Here is a 20058-nt window from a genome sequence, read left to right on the forward strand (position 1 = left end):
TCACACTTCTGGATTGAAGCCTAGGTTGGAAGAAATGACCCAGCCTTCAGAATCAGTACAAATATCTCTTCTCTGTCTACACTAAACATTCCATAGCAAGGTCTTAGCCCAGGCATGGCCAAACTTGGTCCTCCAGCTGTTTTGGGACTACAGTTCCCATCATCCCTGACCACTAGTCCTGTTAGCTAGGGATGATGGGAGTTGTAGTCCCAAAACAGCTGGAGGGCCAAGTTTGGCCATGCCTCTTAGCCTTTTGGTCTTTACATTACTCCCATTCATTTCTCTTTAAAAAAAAAATCTGTTGGTTGCTCACTTGTTTCAGAGGTCCTTTTGCAAAAAGGTGTGCAGCAAGATACTAGTAAGCTTTATTAGTTATCATTTCAGCGGCAAGGCTGAAATGGACTGGTTACAAGCATTCTCCCAAAAGGGAGCTTTTATAGGATGTTCCTTCCTCCCCACTCCCAAGTTAGTCCTTGCTTTGAGAGGGTACCAAGAGAGCAGTTTAGGGACAGAGAGCCAAAAGGGAGAGACTTGAATAGTGGCATTGGGAACAAACCAGTGAGTGCTGATTTGTTATCTATGTTTGGACTGCTTGGATATTACACAGCAGGACTGGGACATATTATTTGTTAAATACAAGCTGGATTTCTTCCTGCATCTAACTCTTATCCTCTGTTTAGGCATTCCATACACTATGCTCAAATAAAGGCAAAAAGCTTACCTACTTCAGCAGCAAACCACCCACCAGCTTGAGAGTCAGTTGGTCAGATTTTTAAAAACACACAACCACCACCATCCCAATATTTAGACATTATATAACAGCAGTTGCCTGTGTGCCTATTGCTCTGACCCAAACATATAGATATTGTTCCGTGGTATAAGAAGGTAGGCTTTGCTCCTGTTTTTTGAAAACGTATACTCTGCTTCCAGGCAAGAGCTCTTCAAGACATCACAATAAAAGCTACAACATTTTTTAAAAATCAAATAATTAATTGTGTAGGGAGGTTATCTGCTGTATCAACTTCTGTTTCTACAGTTACTTCATACTTCTTTCACTGTTCTGTTTAGAGCTGTCAGCTAAACCAAAAATGAATTTGGTGTGTCTGCTGTTTAACAACTTACATTTACACCAATTTGCATATTACTAAAACTGCAACAAAACTGCTTTTTTGAGACCTCGCCATGCAACATATCCTACCATTTATTTCCTCGCTATACATTGGAACCCAAATGCCAAACTTGCTTTTAAATCACAGCCCTACCAATTAAAACTTTCCCTTCATTAAAGTGGCTAAAGGTTTGAGCAATTGATTTATAGATTTCAAAGTTGTTGCCCTAATTCAAACAGATAGCTTTCTATCATGGAGTTCACCATAAGCCCTCACCCCTCTTTTCAGTTCCTCATTTTTCAAAGAGCAAATAAATCATCTATATGTCTTAGAGGGCAGCGCTGGACTCACAGAAGTGACTTTAAAAGAGAGCTTCTAATAGGATATCTGCAGGTGAGGAGGGGAATCACAGCTAGTTCCAGCTTTAAGAAATGGGAAGATGAGATGCAGCTTATGTATCTCATCTTGAACAAGTGACTCTTCCAACAAGAAAGTCCCTCCTCTCTGGGAAAACGAGTCCCTTCCTAGTCAACCAAGGCTCCCTGGGGTAGCACATCTGAATATAAAAATATACTAACCAAGATGACCACAGTACAAGAAGATTTCAGTTACTAGCTGTGAGCACACAAGGAAAATTTAATTTTGAAGGCTATAGGAAATGTATATCTAAAAACAGAAGTCAGAACTACCTGTGTTATTCAGCACACTTTCACTCTCCAATTACCTGAAGAGGATTATCTAGGGACTCACCTGCTTAATATAGTCCTGAATGTTAGCAGGAAGAACAGCATAGGCTGGAACATGCTATAGTCTGGGTACGCGTAGAACTACATTTGTTCGAGCCATTTTCTAGTTAAGAAGCCTCATAGTAGACAGAGGGGAATCACAGAAACATCTAAAATTTGAAACTATGGGGAGGGTGGTAGTGGTGTTACCATTCAGCCAATCAGAAAGCACCCACCCTCTGTTTTTCCCTTCAGTATTATCCTAAAAGATGTCTGTCTGTTTCCCTTATAAAGCACCTGAGGATCTACTACGCATGCTCAGTAGTGTAATTGTTTGCTGGTTGGATGCATGACCAAGGAGTGGGTGGAATTGAAACTATAAGTACAACACTTCCTGGTTGGGGTTGGGGTATTTATATGGTCCAGTTAGTTTGGTGTGTTATGGGGAAATGTGTTAACTAATGATTGCGTGGATTATTTTCTCTTAAACACTTTTCCTTGCTGTAGTTTTCTGAAAGTGCTTCTCCCCCTCCCCTAACATTTTTGGAAATACTTCTTTTCTGTTTTAACTTTAAAGCTGGTAAAAATAAGTCAAGGTGTGTCTTTACAAATGTGGTTCTCCTTATCGCGGAGGGCATCTCCTTTTCATACGTTGTTCAGGTAAAACTTAGCAGTCCCAAACCAAACAAGTTTTATAGTGTTTCTATAGTGGTATCACGATACTGTAGTTGTTGTAGGTGCGTGATGTTTTCATAAAAACGCTTCCCTTAGGGTTGCCTTGATTCCCTCTTAAAAATGTTTGTGGGTAGCTTTGCACTCTGGTTACTTTTCTAGCTGTCACATTGTAAATTGGAGGCCTGCCTCAGAGTAGGCCAGGTCATTCCAAGGTAGCTATATCATATTGCTCAACCCTTAATGTGCCACATGGTGCAGGTAGGGTTGGAATCCTTTGCAGAAACTCTTGCCAGAAAGTTTGAGGTAATGTGTGTGGACTTTAAGTCAAAGATCTTGTTAGTGCAGCCTCACTCAGACTGGTGGCCCCCAGATTTTTGGACTGCAACTCCTATCATCCCTGATGATTAGTCATTCTGGTTGGGGTTTGATGGGAATTATGCTTCAAACATCTGGAGCAGGGGCAGGGAATTAGATCTGGCTGACAGGCCTGATCTTTACCTCCCTCACCCCGTGACCCAGCTTTGACAGGTGAATATGGCTGCCAAATGTCAAGGTAAAGGTAAAGGACCCCTGGACAGTTAAGTCCAGTCAAAGGTGACTGGGGTTGCGGCGCTCATCTCGCTTTCAGGCTGTGGGAGCCGGTGTTTGTCCACAGACAGCTTTCCCGGTCATGTGGCCAGCATGACTAAACTGCTTCTGGCGCAACGGAACACCGTGACGGAAACCAGAGCGCATGGAAACACCGTTTACCTTCCCGCTGCAGCAGTATCTATTTAGCTACTTGCACTCGTGTGCTTTCAAACTGCTAGGTAGGCAGGAGCTGGGACAGAGCAACGGGAGCTCACCCCGTTGCCCGGATTAGCTGCTCAGTGGTTACAGCAAGCCTCTTTGAAGTCTGTTTCCATGTGTGGTTTGAATCAAAGTGATGCCTGCGAATGGAAAAATTCAATGGCATTTGTGGGTCAGTACTGTCAGCAAGCCTTGCTTACCAAGGCACAATTGGGAGCACCCTTTAAGTTCCAGATTGTTCATTAGCTTTTGAGGTTTTACCTGGCCCACAACTGATGTCATATATGATGTTAGGTGGGTGTGGTTTGGGGAAAACTGCCTCACAAGCCAAACTAGAAACCCTGTCAGGCCTAATTAGTGCTTGCAGACCAGAGGTTCTCCACTACTGGTCTAGAGCAGCCTTTCACAACCTTGGGTCACCATATGTTGTAGGACTACAGCTCCCATCACCCCTAGCTAGCAGGACCAGTGGTCAGGGATGATGGGAGTTGTATTCCAACAACATATGGCGACCCAAGGTTGAGAAAGGCTGGTCTAGAGGTTAATACGTTGTAGATGAAATTTTAAACCTAGATTAGTATTAGTGAGCCTGCAATCTTATGCACACGTACATGGGAATAAGCTCCATTGAACTCAGTGGGTCTTCTAAATACTTGTATATAGTACTGCATATGATATTGGACAGCAGCATGGTAGTTGTTGACTAAAAATGTCTGGAGCAGGAACAGGAAAGATTCCTGGGTTCCTTCTCTGGATTCCTTCCTCTGCTCCCCTTGTGTGCTGTACTGGGGGTTCTCCTGAACCCCCCCAATCCAATTTTGGGGCTTGGGAAAGTGAGAAAGGCATTGTGCTAGTGGAAGTCCTTGCACAGGCTTCCACTAGCAAGACTCAGTTGAACCCCACCTTTAGCCTCTCGTATTCCTGGTAATACCATTATCAAACTGAAATAGTAGCATGCTGCGATAGCATTTAATGCATGGTCTGAAAGAGAGACACTTGTAGATCAACCTAATTAGTAAAAAATAAATAAAATTGTTTGTGATTGTTTTCAGCATGAGTAAATCTTGTCTTCCCTACTCTTTGATGTGATTAGTAACATATGAAACTGCCTTTTTCTGACTTGGCCTATTGGTTCATCTCTCAGTATTGTCTACAGAGACTTGCAGTAGCTTTCCAGGGTTTCAGTGATAGGGTCCCCTCCATCAATTTGCCCCTCCAACAGCAAATTGTGCATGGTAGTTAAATATATGGTATCACTTCATTTAGACAGGTTGAACTGGTCTAGTGTAGAAGCGAGTACCCCGTTCTGATGTAGCCAAGCCATTGGCACTGACAAGTCAGCTTTTCAGGGGAATAGGAGCAGAGATGACTGCTTAACAGAACAAGAAACTTGTCTTCTCTGACAATGCAGGGCACATGCTGCTTAGCCTGTGAGCATGACCTTAGTGGGCTTTTGTTAGTGATTCATATCCTGGAGTGTGGTGTCAGTCACAGTGAGGTCAGCTTTCAAACCTCCTATTAGCAATAAAGAATATCTACCACTGTGGCATTTCCCACATGCCTTAAGAAATATGGATTAAATATCTGAAGTCTGATCCATAGACCATAGTTCTTAAACATGCCACTATCCCTTTCTGCCCTCAGCAACTCTGTAAGGTACACAAGGCTGCTGGAGAGCATGTCCAGTCAGATGAGCAGCGATTTGATTCTGGGGTGGGGACCAGATGTATGTGACCTTTGTGGCAAGCTTTCAGGGAAAGAGCACTCACTGTGGAGGGGGTCAAACAACTCATTCATACAAAGAATGCATGAGGGGGGTCACAGTGCTATGTGGGTTACACCTCCCCCTCCCTCGCTGGTGTGTCCAGAAGGTGGCCTGCCCCACTTCTCAAGTCTTCTATACATGTGAAAAGAGATTGACTCAGAATTCCCACTCATCTGAAGTAGTTCTACCTGTGTACACACTATGTGTACTGCCTGCCATTTGTCCAGCCAGTGATGGCTGCAGGCTGGTGGACAGGACCCTGCTTTCTTCCTCAGAGCTTGAGAGTTTTACTTTTGAATGACTCTTAATGTATTGTGCCTTACATACAGACTTCTCTTCAAGATCCATCTCTGGGAGACCAGCTTAACCTGTTTCTGCAGAAGCTGGCCACGGAGATTGATTGACTGATTCCTATGATAGCACTGCCATTTCTTTCATTCACCCTCCAGTTTTCTTTTTAAAAAAACCCCCAAAATGAATAGAATAAATAAATAAATAAATAAGGAATTGATTGTTTTTATTCAGATTGGGCTCTGAGTAAGCATTCAATTGACCAGACATAGTTAAGCTATAGTTTTTTTTAAAAAAAAAATAATTAAAAGGCAGACTGCCTGCCCGAAATGGGGAAGGGGTAAAAATGGAGTAGTCAATCAGAACTGAATTCACTGGTAAATGCATGTCGAAAGGGTTGCAAAGGGGTGGTTCAAGCCATGTGGAAACGAGCAGCTTGCCCTGATTTTGAAGTATGTCTGCACACAGCCTGGGTTTCCCATACCTAAGAGAACTTTCTACCTACATATATTTCACGCGACCTCTGCCACCACGATGGGGAAACTCAGGAGTCAGTATTTGCTCAAGGTGATGCATTTTTGACATAGGGTGCAATTTTCATGCGGGGACTCTTTTTAAACAAGTGACTTCCTATGTGGAATAGCCCTGCAGGAGAATTAATCTGCACCAGACAGTTCATATCTGGATCAGACGCAAGACAAAACAAAGAGATAAGTGTTTGGCTGGTAATGTTCTCATCCGAAACCTCAGAAGAGGCATAATGTTTAGAATTCAGGAGTGAGGAATCTGTGGCTCTCTAGAGTTGGAGTGCAACATTATTTGGAGGTCCACATGTTCCCCATCCCTGAGTTAAATTGACATGATGGGGCAGGGCCACGTAGGCTCCCAGTGTGTTTTGACAGAGCAGCATGTTCACTAAAATGAGGGTGGAGGCAGTGGCAGAGCTTCATGCTCTGGCACCGGGGGGCGGGGCAGAGAGCAGACAGGGGTGGGGCTGCCAGGATTGCACTGCTGGGGTGGGGTGCTCCCCCCGCACTCCCCTTCCTCCGCCAGTGGGTGGAGGACACTGCTGGATGGGTGTAAAGTATTTCCAGTGGGCAAAAGAGGGAAAAAAGGAAGGGCACTCACACACTTGCCTGTAGACTACTGATCAGAAGGAAGCAAGGAATGAGAGGGCAATACCTCCTAACTCAACCTCAGCACTCAAAATGAAGGCTGGATAGGATGAGAGAGAAGCTCTTGCTTCTTTAGGAAGGCCTACTTAAGTTTGTAGAACTATCATGGTTGTGGCACTTGTGGCTGGAAGCTGAAGCAGGGATAGGTGAGGGTCAGGGCTGGCTCAAGACATTTTGCTGCCTGAGACGGAGGACCAGCTGGTGCCCTCCCCCAACCAGTCAGTCAGTCAGTCAGTCAGTCAGTCAGTCAGTCATTTTATTCATATTCCACCTTTCCAAGGTTAAAACCATGCTCAAGGTGGCTTACAATTTATTTTAAAAATGACATAACTACAAATGTAATACAAGTAATCCTAAATAATAAACAAAATGTCAAGAAGTTCACAACCAAATTGAACAATTTACACATAAATCATAAGATACAAAATATAAGATACAAGAAGGTAACAACAACAACAGAAAAAAACAACCAACAAAACCCCCTAAACTATGCCCCAGCTCCAAGGAACATACAGAATCCAATTGGACTGGCATTTGAAATTTACTCCAATACTGATGAACAGGATCTTCCACTGAACTTGAGGGCAGCAAGCTAGCAGGATGGGCCACATGGCACACACAGCTCTGCCCACTCCTTGTACCTCAGTATCTGCCGCCTGAGGCAGTTGCCTCTCTCTGCCTCATTGCAGGGCTGGCCCTGGTGAGGGTTGTTGTAGGTGTGTGAAGTAGATGTGGTGGTAGGGAGCTTATGACAAACTCGGGAACGTGTTTGCTAAGTCCAGGAGCAGCAGCAACAGGCGAAATGGATACATTTCAGGGATCCCGGTAATAGATACTGCTTAAGCAGTAGATATATTTTTCATTACGGTGTGGGTTGGATAGCTGAAAGTAAAGACCTTTGTTTGCATTTGCTCTAAGTGACATCAGGAGTTGTGGAAATAACGAGTGCTGCTTCTTATACCCAAGGAGTTACCGGTACTACTTCCATCAATAATATTGAAATTTGTTCCAGAAAGTTTGGAATTTCCAAACAGGCATAACAAGGATTGGAGTCCTGTGTTCTGAATCTGTCTCTTGCTGTGTCAGTCCTCCTTTTGAGAACCTCACTCCTTGATAGGGATTTCCAGGGAACAAAGGTGTGGTGAGAAGAGACTTACCTAGGGAACAAAGATGAGTGTGTTTTAAGGAGATGTTTGTCTGCCTTGCAGTGTTTAATTTAGGAGGTGAAATCAACATCTGATGATTGCCAGTGATAGGTGCATATTCTAGGATTAAAAACAACAACACTCATTTAAGACAAAACAAATTCCTTCCAGTAGCACCTTAAAGACCAACTAAGTCAGTTCTTGGTATGAGCTTTCGTGTGCATGCACACTTCTTTAGATACCAAATTCCTTCCAGTAGCACCTTAAAGACCAACTGCATGCACACGAAAGCTCATACCAAGAACTGACTTAGTTGGTCTTTAAGGTGCTACTGGAAGGAATTTGTTTTGTTTTGACTATGGCAGACCAACACGGCTACCTATCTGTAACTCATTTAAGAGAAGAGTTAAGGCATTTATGAATTCACTCAGGCACCAAAAAGCATGGAAACAGTAAGTTAAGGCAACAGCCTTAGCTTCTCTGCCATGGAAGTGGTAAAAACCTATGTATTGCCTTAGCCTTTGCCAACCCAATGCCTTCCAGATGTTTTGGACGGTGACTGGCTGAAGTTGATGGGAGCTGCAGTCTAAAACATAGGTAAGCACAGTCTGATCTATATGCTGTGCCCATTTACAACTTAGCGTCTGTGCACACAAATTTTACCTTGGTTTTTCATCCCAAATCCTCTATTTATATTGGTTGGGAGAACTCTGAAGCTGGTAAGCTGGTCTTTAGTTAGATATATAGTTTTACATTCTAAGGTTTGTATCCAACAAAATCAATGTGCAAGCAGAACAGCTTTGGTAAAGACAATGAAATTCCCCCCCCCTTCTTCCCACCCCCGACTGTCAGTCCCTAAATCGGTTCTGGTTCTTCCCTCCAACTTTCCAGTGCAGATTTGGAGGAGAGTAGAGGAGAAGTTCCAGTGCACTTGCGGAAGTCATTCCATGCATGTAATGATTTAGTTGGATATAACCCTAAACTTTTGATTTGCTTACCTTAAGCTGTAAAGTACAAACTGTACATGTTGAACTGAAAGCAAAACCTGCAGAGTAGCTATCAAAACTGATCAGGATATCAGACTTGCACTTTTGCTTTGCTCTTCTTCTGAATTCTAAAGACTTACAAAGCAATCCAAAGTGAGTGGGAGAGAGAAGATCAAAGGTGAAGGAACCACTGGGCTTCTACCAGCAGAATGGAAGGGGTGGGGGCTGTGATCTAAGCTCCAGGCGTGCAGTCTAATGGAGTTGGGGCACCTTTTCTCTTGATATACACACACACATGCACATATCTGCTGGAGCATGTAATAATCAAACTTTCATAGCAACACACCACTCACAGGAATAAGCAGGAGCATGCCATGGGTAGGCATGTGCAAGGGTATGCCATATGCAGGCATGCACAAACAGATGCAGTAGCCCATTGCACAAGCAGCACACCACTTTTGAAAATGCACAGCAGCACAATGTTGCACGCAGAGCAGCTGGAAATGCACACTGCTCCAACCTGTTCCCTCTGGCAGCAACCCTTTTCCTTTGGGGAAGCAGGTTCAACCGGGGGAACTTCAGTCTGCCCAACAGATCTATTTTGTCATACTTGCCCTTAGTTAAATTGTTTATTTAAAATGGGAACTTTGAACTGTCATAACTTTAGGAATACTTAACAGACTTTCACCAAAACAGCAATTTGGTTTTCTCGCTTACATGAAAGGGGAAATTTCTAGGTATGTTTTGAGAAAAGGGGTGTACAAAAACAGGACACAATTAAACTGCTATCACACATTGGCATTCTTAAATTTCCAGTGCCAGATTTCCTCCTGATAAGATAATTTGTCTTCATTCTGATGAATAGCATTTTCTGGTTTTATGATGAAAGAATGCAGAAAAAGTAGAGCCATGGGATTGGTAATTAATATTCTCTCACATACACTGACAAGTTGTTGCTGATTGGACTCTCCCCCTCAGGGGTGTGTCTGATTTTCTGGGCATGCTCTGAGGCTGCCAGTCCACATCCTGCTGTGGAACTACTCCTTTGTCACTTTCCTCCGTCACCCCTGCCCCCGAGCACACCTGTTCCTGCGGTGATTGTGAGAAGGGAAGGCCAGTTCTCCTTCTGTCTCCTCCTCATGCTGCACCCTTTGCCCCTTTGGGCTTTGTCTCACCTTGAGTCTGAGAACGACCATCTGCTTTGCAGCAGCAGTCAGATGCACGGCCCATTGTCCCGGGCTCCTCAGTTGGTGGGGAAACAATGCGACCCTGCCCCTAACCCTTCATGCCTGTCACCATCTCTAAGCAGTGCCGAAGCCGATTTGTCGCCTGGCTTCCGCCCCAGAGCCAGACAGGAAGCTGAAGGCCTTGTGTGGGAAGAATGAAAGGAGCAGCCAGGAGAAGGTTTCTGCCTTACGTGTTGCAGCTGTTCCTCCGTCTTCAGCTGCACAGGAGCAAGGGGGAGCAGGCTGCCTGTCTTCTGGGCCCAGAGGGCCTTGGGATAGTGCTGGAAGCATTGGGTGGGGGAAGCAGCGTCCTGTGCTGAGGCAGGAGTTGTGAGCTGGGGGACAACTGCGGGTGGGAGAATAAAAGGGACAGAGAGAACTGGGATACAAATCAGGCACCTTTGTGGCTCTCACACAGAAACACACACCCTTCTGCCATCACAGACTGTTCATTCCCTCTCCTCCTGCCCCGGATCTGCCACTCTGCTGTTGTGCTTAGTTCTGAGGTTGCTTAGTGTGAACAGTATTGTACTAATAGCAGAGTTAGGCAGGAAGCACTAGAAAATCTTTTCTGGGAGCATCCAGGTGCCGGCTGTCTGGATGGCCTGTTTGCCCACAGGTTTGCAAGAGCTCTGTGGGAAAGCCATGACATGACAAAAGGTATTGCCCTAATCTGGATTTGGGGATTTTCCTAAGCATATCCTGTCGTCATAGCACATGGCCCAGTGCTCCCCAAGCTCATGTTCCCCATGAGCAACCCTCGCTTTCTGTGTGTTTGCCCTGCTGCAGGTGCTGCCCACCTCCAACCAGTCGGTGCAGACGTGCTGCTTGCTGTGCCACCGGGAGCGTAAAGATTGGGGAGGACCATCCCACAATGGGCTGATATCTCCGGGCGAGCGGCTGCCTCCGGATTTTGTACCGACGCTGGTGCAGAACCTGCTGGGAGAGATGCCTCTGTGGATCTGCCAGAGCTGCAGGCAGAGCGTGGAAGAGGAAGAAAGGAGGGCAGTCCAGGAGCAGGCGCTGGCGGTAAGCATTTAACCCCACCAGAACGCACGTCATCACTCACTCCAGGACAAATGTTCTTGGGTCAAGGAGGGTTAACTGCTGTGAAGCAGTCTACATAAAAGGCCTTCCTGGATTGGTCAAGCTGCACACCCTTGACCACTGTCGGATGGCTGTATTATGTTCTGGGACCCTAACTGCTCCCAGCTCTAGGCTGTGGAACTTGCCAGCTTTGGCTTGAGTGAATGCATTGCCTACAACAACAGGGCCTTGACTCTTTTCTTTCTTGTCACTGTCATCATTTGCGGTGGTGGGAAAGGGAATGAGAGTAGAGGTAAGACTAGACAAGCCTGTCTCCTCACCGAGAGTCTGCGTCCTCCTGGGCAAGTGCCATGGTGGGTCCAGGACAAGAATTGGTTGGAGCAAAGGTTAGTCCAATGTTACTATTCCTCACAGATCAGCCATGAGCTTACCCTTCCAAGCAGACGTGTTGCATTGGGTTTGTGGTCTGAGCCACCCATTCTCTTCCCAGGTCTCGCTGTCGCATACGGCCTGCAAGTCACAGTCCTGCGGGGCAGGCTCCCACTCCTCTTCGTCTTCGTCATCTTCATCCTCGTGCCACGGGAACTCAGGAGACTGGGACCCCAGCTCCTTCCTGTCTGCACACAAGCTCTCGGGGCTCTGGAACTCCCAGCATGCTAATGGGGCAGCTCAAGGGAGCTCCCTGGGGGGAACACCTGTTGTACCAGGTAAGTTCATGTTGCCCCTGGGCCAGTGATGGTCTTCTCCCTTCTAGATGCGGGGTTCTCCCTACAGCTTCTTTATGGAGGCTGTGCCGTAGTCGTTGGGAGGGGGCGTGGCAATTGCTTAACTGTGTTAGGAAGTGCTAGCATCTGGCAACCTATATCAATACATTTTGTCAGAGAAGGGATGACCATACACAAGCCTGTCTTGCTCTTCTCCTGAGGGAGAGCAATTTTTTATATAAAGGTCCCTGCTTACTGAGGTCTTCCCACCAGAGGCCTTTTGCAATCTCCATGGCCCAGATGAGGTGCCACAAGTGGGGAGGTGAGTTAGGGGCCTGGAGAGCAGCCAGCTCCATCTCTGACTCCATTTCAGGTGACAAGCACCCCGGCCTCCCTCCGGAGTGTGCCAGCCAGGCCCCTGCTGTGGGAGGTGGGCTCAAAGCCTGCCCTTACAGCCACGCGCTCTCCCCAGCTCCCAGCGGCACCCCAGGCTCGCCTCTGCCTACCTCACTCGACTTCTGCAAAACTCTTCCCAAGCAGTTCAAGAGCATGTGCCGGAGACCCACCCCGCCAGGTCTGTATGGGCGGGGCCTGGGGAAGGCCAGCTGACCACATCCGCAGGGCAAAAAGTGGCAGCACATTGCTGGGCTCACTACTGTGGAATCTTGCCTCCTCTCGGGGGCAGCCCCTTAGGGCCCATCCTTGGGCTGAGTGAGACCTTAGCACAACCCCAAAGGGCAAGGGTTGCCCCCTTTCCCCTTCTGAGAGCTGTGGGTTTAAAATGTTAAACATGTCATACGTGTGGCCAAACACCCTAGCATGTTTTGAGGAAACATGTTATGTTGCAAGCCCTGGTATGTTGGAAAGTGCTTTGGAAAGTACCACAGCTGCAGGGAAGCTTCTAGCTGAGAATATGATCACCAGGTTGGGTTGGCTTGAGCGGCATGCCTGGGTGTATGGCCATAGAGCCTTGGAAGTATTATGGGAGGGGCAATACTTCTGGGCAAGAACCTTGTGGTGCAGAGGTCTCCATGGTAGGGAAGCTTAGCACCCATGGAATGTTTTGCCCCTTGTAGTAGTGTGTGAAAAGTCTGCTGTTCAGGATTGGACCTAATAGCTCTCCCTTTTCCATCTGGCTGCAGGAGAGGCCTTCCACTCCTCGGAGCACCACCGGCATGTGGACCTCACTGCTCCACCCAACAGCCCCACAGGCCTCCCCTCGCAGCCGCCGGCACTCCTCCCAACAAAGCAGATGCCTGCCCACCCTGGGCCCTTCAGCTCCCCTCCTCACGTCCACCTGAGCTCCTCACCGCAGGCGGCCCCCTTCCCTGCGCCAGCCCTCAGCCCACACACACCGGTGCCCAAGCCAGGAGCAGACTCCCCTCCCACTGGATCTTGCAAGAGCCCACACCTGCCAACTGCCAATGTGCCACTGCTGAAGATACCGCCCCCCGTAGGCTGCACTCATCCATGCAACGGCCATTGCAGCGGCTCCTTGGGTCCTCCGACTGCCTCGCATCAACTGCCCAGCACCAACAGGTGAGTGGAGCCCTGGGCATAGGGTTGCTGATAGGAAGGTGCCCAGCACCTTCCTGGGGTAATTTGCCACTTGGCAGAAGTCATCCTTGCTGCCCTTGGCTGTAGAACATGTGGCGTGCATTTTAGGATAGCAGCCTAAGGACCATTATCTCTGCTCAGTGTGAGTGAACCATTTGAAACTCCAGGCAGGTGGATAGACTAGGGGTACCTCTACAGTGTCACTATTTGGGGGGGGTGGGGTGGGGATTTAAGTGCATACCAGAACTGCAGGATGGCACAATTAAAGTTGATTAAAGCTTTCTGTTGGTCTAGTTCAAGGTTTCTCAAACTTGGGTCCCTGGCTGTTGTTGGACTACAACTCCCATCATCACTAGCTAGCAGGACCATTGGCCAGGGATCATGGGAGCTGTAGTCCAACAACAGCTGGGGACCCAAGTTTGGGAAATCCTGGACTAGTTAGTGTAGTAGATTCACCTTCAAAAAAGTGAGCGTTTTGCGCCTTGGAAATGACAGGAAAATGTCAAAAGTATGAGATGGAGGAATGATTATTGGGAGGATGTGTAGGCATCCTGCAAACAAATTCAGGATGAATGCAGGACAATTGCTCGTTGTCATGTAACTGCTCTGCAAACAAATAAGGATGATCCTAATTGCCCTGTATATTATGTGCAAGCAAATGAAGGTGAATGCTGAATTAACAGGACTTCTGGAGAAGCCCTCTTTTCACCTGTGTTGTCTAGGCAGCTGAATGGGCAACTTGGTCTTCTTTCCCTGCTCTGTTCTCTCCAGCTCCCAAAGGAGGCTTGTGTTCAATCCTGTCCTAAAAAATTGAAACCAGAGGCAGTCTGTGACTTCTGCACCTGAGGGGATTGCTGTTACAGTAGGGATGGCTTGAGCATTTGCTCGTCTAGATTTAGTGATGCTTACCACGAACCATTTGGAGAGAGGGCCTGTCCAACCTGCTGGGACCAGTGCATGAAGCAGGGTTTTATTTAAGCTCTTAGAAGTGCCAGCTCTGGATAATGTTATTTTGGGCATAGCTATCCTGCCATTGTTGGAGCTTCACTTGCTCTGTTACGAGTCAGTGTTGGCATAACATTTTTCTTTCCGTAAAAAAATATAAATGAAAAAAATTATACTAGAATGCAAACTCCATGCAGTTTTGGAACGAAAGAGTTGTGAATGAGAGCGGGTGGGAATCTCTCCCACTCATGGATCTATCCTACAGAGTCCACAAGCCTTTTGTATTCCGTTGAAACTTTTTTCATGAATATTTTGCCATGAAGGAAAAAGTTATTTCAGAACCTGTTGTTAAGTGTTGCAAAGTAATATTATTGGTCTTCTCTGGAGCGCTGCGGGGTTTGATCCCTATTTTACATTGTATTCGCCATTTTTTAGCCATATTACAGCCTCTTTTTAATTCTTAGCCATGCAGCACTTCAGCATCAGAATGGTCAAATTTCTGTGTTGATGCTGCACTTTCAAAGCCTTCTGCTTTCTCAGGCTTAACCCCCCTTCACTCGCAGCCCCCCCCCCCCAAGTTCAATCTTCAGGCCTCTGCAGAGTTGAGGAGAGGATGAAGCATTTTGTTTTGTTTGCTTAAATCATTTGTGTTGCATGTTTTCATGCAAGTGTCCAAGATGGCTCACAACAATAAATATATAAGCCCTCATCAAGCCAAAAAATAAGCAAACAGTAAAAAACAACAACCCCTAGTCTGGTACGTAAACGGAAACAAGAACTGGTGTCAAATATTTCATTATTGCAACCAGATTTTTTTTTATTTTATTTTTTATTTCACAGAATGTAATTCACTCGATTGTAAGAAAAAACCTCAAAAAATAGAAGTTGCTTATAAATGGAAGCAAACATGAGGCCCACAGATAAAAGATTGGCTGAATAAGGTTTAGAACACATTGTACATGGTTAAATGGACTCACCTAGTATAATCCCAAGAAGGACAAAAACAGTTGCTTAATACAATAAATTTGGAATTCCATAATTGGAATTCCAAACTATACATTTTCAGGAGAATATACCCAGTGATAGTTCTGGGGGTTTTTTGTGTTATTAGTTTTGTTGTTTGTTTGTTTTTGATGTAATAATGAAACCTGCTTATTACTGAGGGCTGAGTAATTTTACATATGCTATATATGTATGATACACAATCTACATAGGTATAGACTCAGTAAACAGCTTTAAAACCTCCCCCCCCCCAAAGGCAAACTGCATAAACATTTATCATCTGTCAGTGGAGGCCCAGGGAAGAGAAGATTGCTTTCATTCCAGTGCCAGGTGAAAGCCCCTTTGGAGAGTGAGCTCCAAAGATGGGGTGTTCCAACAACAGAAAACCCCCTTTCTCTAACAGTCTACCTGCCTAGTCCTCTTGAAGGCAGTGACATATAGAACAGGGTCTGTACAGATGAACTTGGTCAGGCATTTTGCTCACAGACCACCAAGGGATTTGTAGATCAAAACCAGTGATTTGAATCGAGCTTAGAGGCCAGTTCAGCCCATCTGCCTGACCTGCCTCTCACCTGCCTGCTCTTCCTTCCTCTTGCAGGGACCCTTCCTGCAAAGGTCACAAGTTCCCCAACGGTACAAGCTGCCACGCACCACAGTCCTGCGAGGCAGACGAGGGGCTTGGCGAGGACGAGGACAGCAGCTCTGAGCGCAGCTCCTGCACCTCGTCCTCCACAACCCAGAAAGATGGGAAGTTCTGCGACTGCTGCTACTGTGAGTTCTTCGGCCACAACGCGGTAAGTAGAATCAGAGTCAGCAGCATCCATGACCTTCACTCACAGACTTGTTTCTATGTGGGCGGCTTGGAAAAACACCATGTTGACAACACACGCATGGCATGCATCATTGCTCATCTCTCTTGGCCTTGGTAGCCTTGAGATTAGCTTCTCTCTCCACCCCCAAACCCCAGTATTCTAGCCTTGGACTTCCACACACTTCTCTCAACCCTGTCATTTCCTCTCGTTCCTGTCCTGAGCTGCTGAAGTAAAGCCCTGCTGTTGCACCTTGCACTCAGCTGTTCCAGCTTTGGGGCCTCTGTAGTGTCAGTGGTTACGTGGATGGAACTAGCTGTGGGCCTAGCAGAGGGGAGAGAGAGCAGGAAAGCACATGGTTTCTGTCAGTGGCAGTTATAGAGCAGTAACCATCTCCTGCACCCGCAGCAGACCAATAGCCCAACTCTATCCGCAGCCTCCGGCCGCCCCCACGAGCCGGAACTATGCCGAGATCCGGGAGAAGCTGCGCTCCCGGCTGACCAAGAGAAAAGAGGAGCTCCCTCAAAAGCTGGGACACAGCAGCAGCTCGGGAGAGCCGGCGGTCGATCACCGGGACGTGGATGAGCTCCTGGACTACATCAACAGCACAGAGCCGAAGCCCCTGAACAGTGCCAAGGCTGCCAAGCGTGCACGTCACAAGCAGAAGAAGAAGGTGGGCTGGGTGTGCGTGCGTGGATGAGTGTGCAAAAGAGAGCGTACGCTGGCCCACAGCTTGGAGATTGAATGTGAAGGGGAAGAGGGTAAGGATCATTTCAGAATCCTGATAGAATGAGTCCATAGATTAGGGGGAACGGTTTAAATCTTGGCCCTAGCTAGGGATGGAAATGGGATAGAACTTGCTTAGAAACTAATCTGAATTTTTATAGCATGTCCTTTCTTCATAGAAGTGGGGCAGTTATGCCTCAGTCCCCAGTTGTGTATGCATTTGGGTGGGCAGATGACTGTAGATAAAAGAGTTAAACAGAAAAGAGGATGAACTATTTGACAAATATCTGTCGCTTCCCCATGTCGACTTTTGACATATTTTCATAATTGATCCAAAATGCATAGTGGCATAATAAGATCACAAGCTGTTTTCTTTCTTTCTTTCTTTCTTTCTTTCTTTCTTTCTTTCTTTCTTTCTTTCTTTCTTTCTTTCTTGCAAATAGATACTGCAGTTTCACCCTCATCTAAGTATTGCTAATGAGTGTTGTGAGTACCTCTGGGCCTGATCTGAGCCATATGAAATAGGGCTCTCCCTCCAGTATATCCACACGTGAACATGCCAAGCAGCTAGCTTGGGTTCTTTTGTGAAGGGATTCATTCTGGAGCTTGCCTATGCTATAGGGGAATTCCTGAAGATATGAAACTGTGTTATGCAGAATCAGACCACTAGTCCACCTAGCCCTGCAGTCACTGCTCTGACTTGCAGTGGTTTTCTAAAGTCTTATGCTGATGTCTTTCCCATCTTTGTTACCTTTTTAAATAGACATTTCAGGAACATTCTGCATGCACAGCCTGTGCTGTGTATGCTACAAGAACACTTCATTGATGTTTACTCGAAGGGTGCCAACTTGGCTGTTAGCCTGTACGAACACTCCTTGACTACTTAGTATGTTTCAGTAATGCTGTTTTGCCTGGCATTTCATGTTATTCACAAGTTGCTATGTATCTGCAAGGAACTCAGTTTCCCTACTACCTTTGCAAACAGGAGATGTGATCTCTTTCACAGAGAGATGAAAGAGGTGAATTTAAGCTCTCTCTCCTCAGATTCTCATGCACTTTTTATCACGCCTGATTCTCATTCTCTCTCTCTCTCTCTCTCTCTCACACACACACACACACACACACGCAGTGTAAACTAGTCAGAAGTTGAAGTGAATTAAGGTTGCTTCTACAATTGTTGTTGTTGTTGTTATATCACATTATATTCCACCTTATTCTCCAAGGAGCTCAAGGTGGCATGTACATGGTCCTCCCACATCCTCATTTAATCCCCACAACAACCCTGTGAGGTAGGTTAGGCTGAGAGAAGGCAATGACTGGCCCAAGATCACCACCCAGCGAGAGCTTCATGGCCAAGTGGGGATTTGAACCCTGGTCTCTCCCAGATCCTAACCATCATGCCACACTGGCTCTCTCACGCTGGGTTATTGACTGAGGATGCCTGGTCAGTGAAATGGGCCCCTTCAGTCTTTCTCTCTTGTCTTCTTCAGTTGCTGCTGAGCTGGGGCAGGCAGTGTAAAATGTAACTGTGTTTCTCTGCTTGCAACCTTCCAGCCCCACACCCGCCCCAAATGCTCCAGCGCGACATGAACTAAGTTTAGGGCCTGAGGTGTAGCAACCTTTCTGGAGCTTGTACACACAGGGAAATGGCTGTGGGAAATTGCTGGCAGCGCATCTGTTCCTTAAGGTTTGTTACCATAGCACAGGCTTTGTGTATGCCAGTTCCCAGTGCCAATTCCCAAGTGCACGGTGGTTTGCCGTAGTCCCCGTGCAGCTGCATAGAAGTAGTTACTGTCAGCAGCTGAGAAGCAGGGGCCTCTTCAGCCAGCCAGCTGGAGTTTGGCTGCCATCCTCACCACAGTCCCTCTTCTCGGTTGACAGTAGGAATACTAGAATGACTCGAGTTCATGTTGCTAACTTCTGGACTTTCAGGAGAAAGAGAAGGCCCAGCTGGAGGCGGAGGCCCAGAAGCGAGTGGACCGGACCCCGCCTACGGGTCAGGACCAGGAGCTGGCTGAAGAGAAGCTTCTGGAGTGGCCCCAGCTAGAACTGGAGCGAGTGAACAATTTCCTGAGCAGCCGACTGCAGGAGATCAAGAACACCATCAAGGACTCCATCCGTGCCAGCTTCAATGTCTACGACCTCAACCTGGACGTCAACGACTTCCCAAAGAAGGCAGCCGTGCTGGAGCAGAAGAACCTGCTCTCCCACCTCAACGGCTCCTCGGAGCTGCAGGAGATCGACCTCGACCTGTCTCCGCTTAGCCTGGGCACGCCACACAACCACACGTTGCTGCGGAGCGAGGTGGCCTCCCGATGGGTGGAGAGCCCAGGCGAGGTGCCGCCCCCACCGCCCCCGGCTTGTGAGAATGGCGTGGTGAAGCGACTCAACGCCGTCCCCAACCTCTCGCGCATGATCTGGGTCCAGTCCCCCAAGCCAACAGACTCTCCCCTGGAGAGTGGGGCCGGCCACGAGTCCAAGGAGGCGACCCCGGGCAGGGGAGTGGAGCCGCAGGAGCAAGCACCCGCCACCGGGAAGCAGAGGAAGGGCAAGCGGCAGAGCTGCCCGGCCAAGAAAGGGGAGGCTCTCGCTTTGAGCAGTGAGGCTTCCGGCTCCAAGGGGGTGGGGCAGAAGAACCCCCTGAAGGGTACGGCTCCTGAAGCCCCGAGAGGAAGCAGCGTGGAGCACGGCGATGGGGTCAGAGGGCTGCGGCAGGGGCAGGGCTGGGGTTGTGGCGGCTCTAAGGTGGACAAAGAGAAGAGCGCGGAGGGCAGGAGCCGGAGAGGGGAAGGCAGAACCGACCAGGCCGAGCAGGAGCCTGTTTCCTTGGGGACTGGCGAGCGGCATCTGCCCCATACAACTGCGTCAGATGACTTGCCCCAGCCAAAGGGCAAAGGCAAGAAGAGTAGGAATAAAATGGAGAAAGCGAGCCCTTCCATTGGTGAGTATGCGGAAGGCTTTTCCTGTATTTGGGCTGTTATTTCTGCTCTCTGGCTTTTTCACAAAAATAGAGAGTTGGAAGGGACCATGAGGGTCCATCTGTTGCAATGCAGGGATCTTTTGCCCAACGTGGGGCTTGAACCCGTAACCCTGAGATTAAGAGTCTCCTGCTCTACTGACTGAGCTATCCCAGCTTCTCATTAAGATTGGGGTGGGCTCCTTATGCACTCAGGACGTTGGCGCTTCTGAGGCCCATTATACACTGGTGAGGCCCACCAAGTGCATGACAGCTGCCAGTCCTGTTACGAAGGCTAGTGAGAGGGCAGGTACTGGCGTACATCCTGAGGGCATGCATAACAGCCTAGAATCTGGGTATGTTTTGGATGAACACTTTAAAAAACTGCAAAAGTACCAGGGAGACTACCCCATCTGCATTATACAT

At 47.5% G+C, this 20058-nt stretch overlaps 1 protein-coding gene across 3 annotated transcripts in view; it reads left to right on the plus strand.

Annotated features, from left to right (window-relative positions):
• The window catches only part of FAM193B (family with sequence similarity 193 member B), a 33531-nt gene that overhangs the window by 8591 nt on the left and 4882 nt on the right, over positions 1 to 20058 (plus strand). The window contains exons 1-8 of one of the 3 annotated variants that reach the window (XM_081850195.1): positions 10790 to 10915; positions 11211 to 11319; positions 11424 to 11640; positions 12011 to 12211; positions 12780 to 13176; positions 15740 to 15935; positions 16387 to 16623; positions 18609 to 19617. In XM_081850195.1, the coding sequence (XP_081706321.1) occupies positions 11284 to 11319; positions 11424 to 11640; positions 12011 to 12211; positions 12780 to 13176; positions 15740 to 15935; positions 16387 to 16623; positions 18609 to 19617 (2293 nt within the window). In that variant the 5' untranslated portion in view covers positions 10790 to 10915; positions 11211 to 11283. Of the gene's footprint in view, positions 1 to 10675; positions 10916 to 11210; positions 11320 to 11423; positions 11641 to 12010; positions 12212 to 12779; positions 13177 to 15739; positions 15936 to 16386; positions 16624 to 18608; positions 19618 to 20058 lie in introns of those variants that run through there. The other 2 variants (XM_081850193.1, XM_081850194.1) reach the window with 2 other exon arrangements.

The sequence above is a fragment of the Podarcis erhardii genome (genome assembly GCF_964252035.2).
Source record: "Podarcis erhardii genome assembly, chromosome: 2".
Taxonomy (NCBI): domain Eukaryota; kingdom Metazoa; phylum Chordata; class Lepidosauria; order Squamata; family Lacertidae; genus Podarcis; species Podarcis erhardii.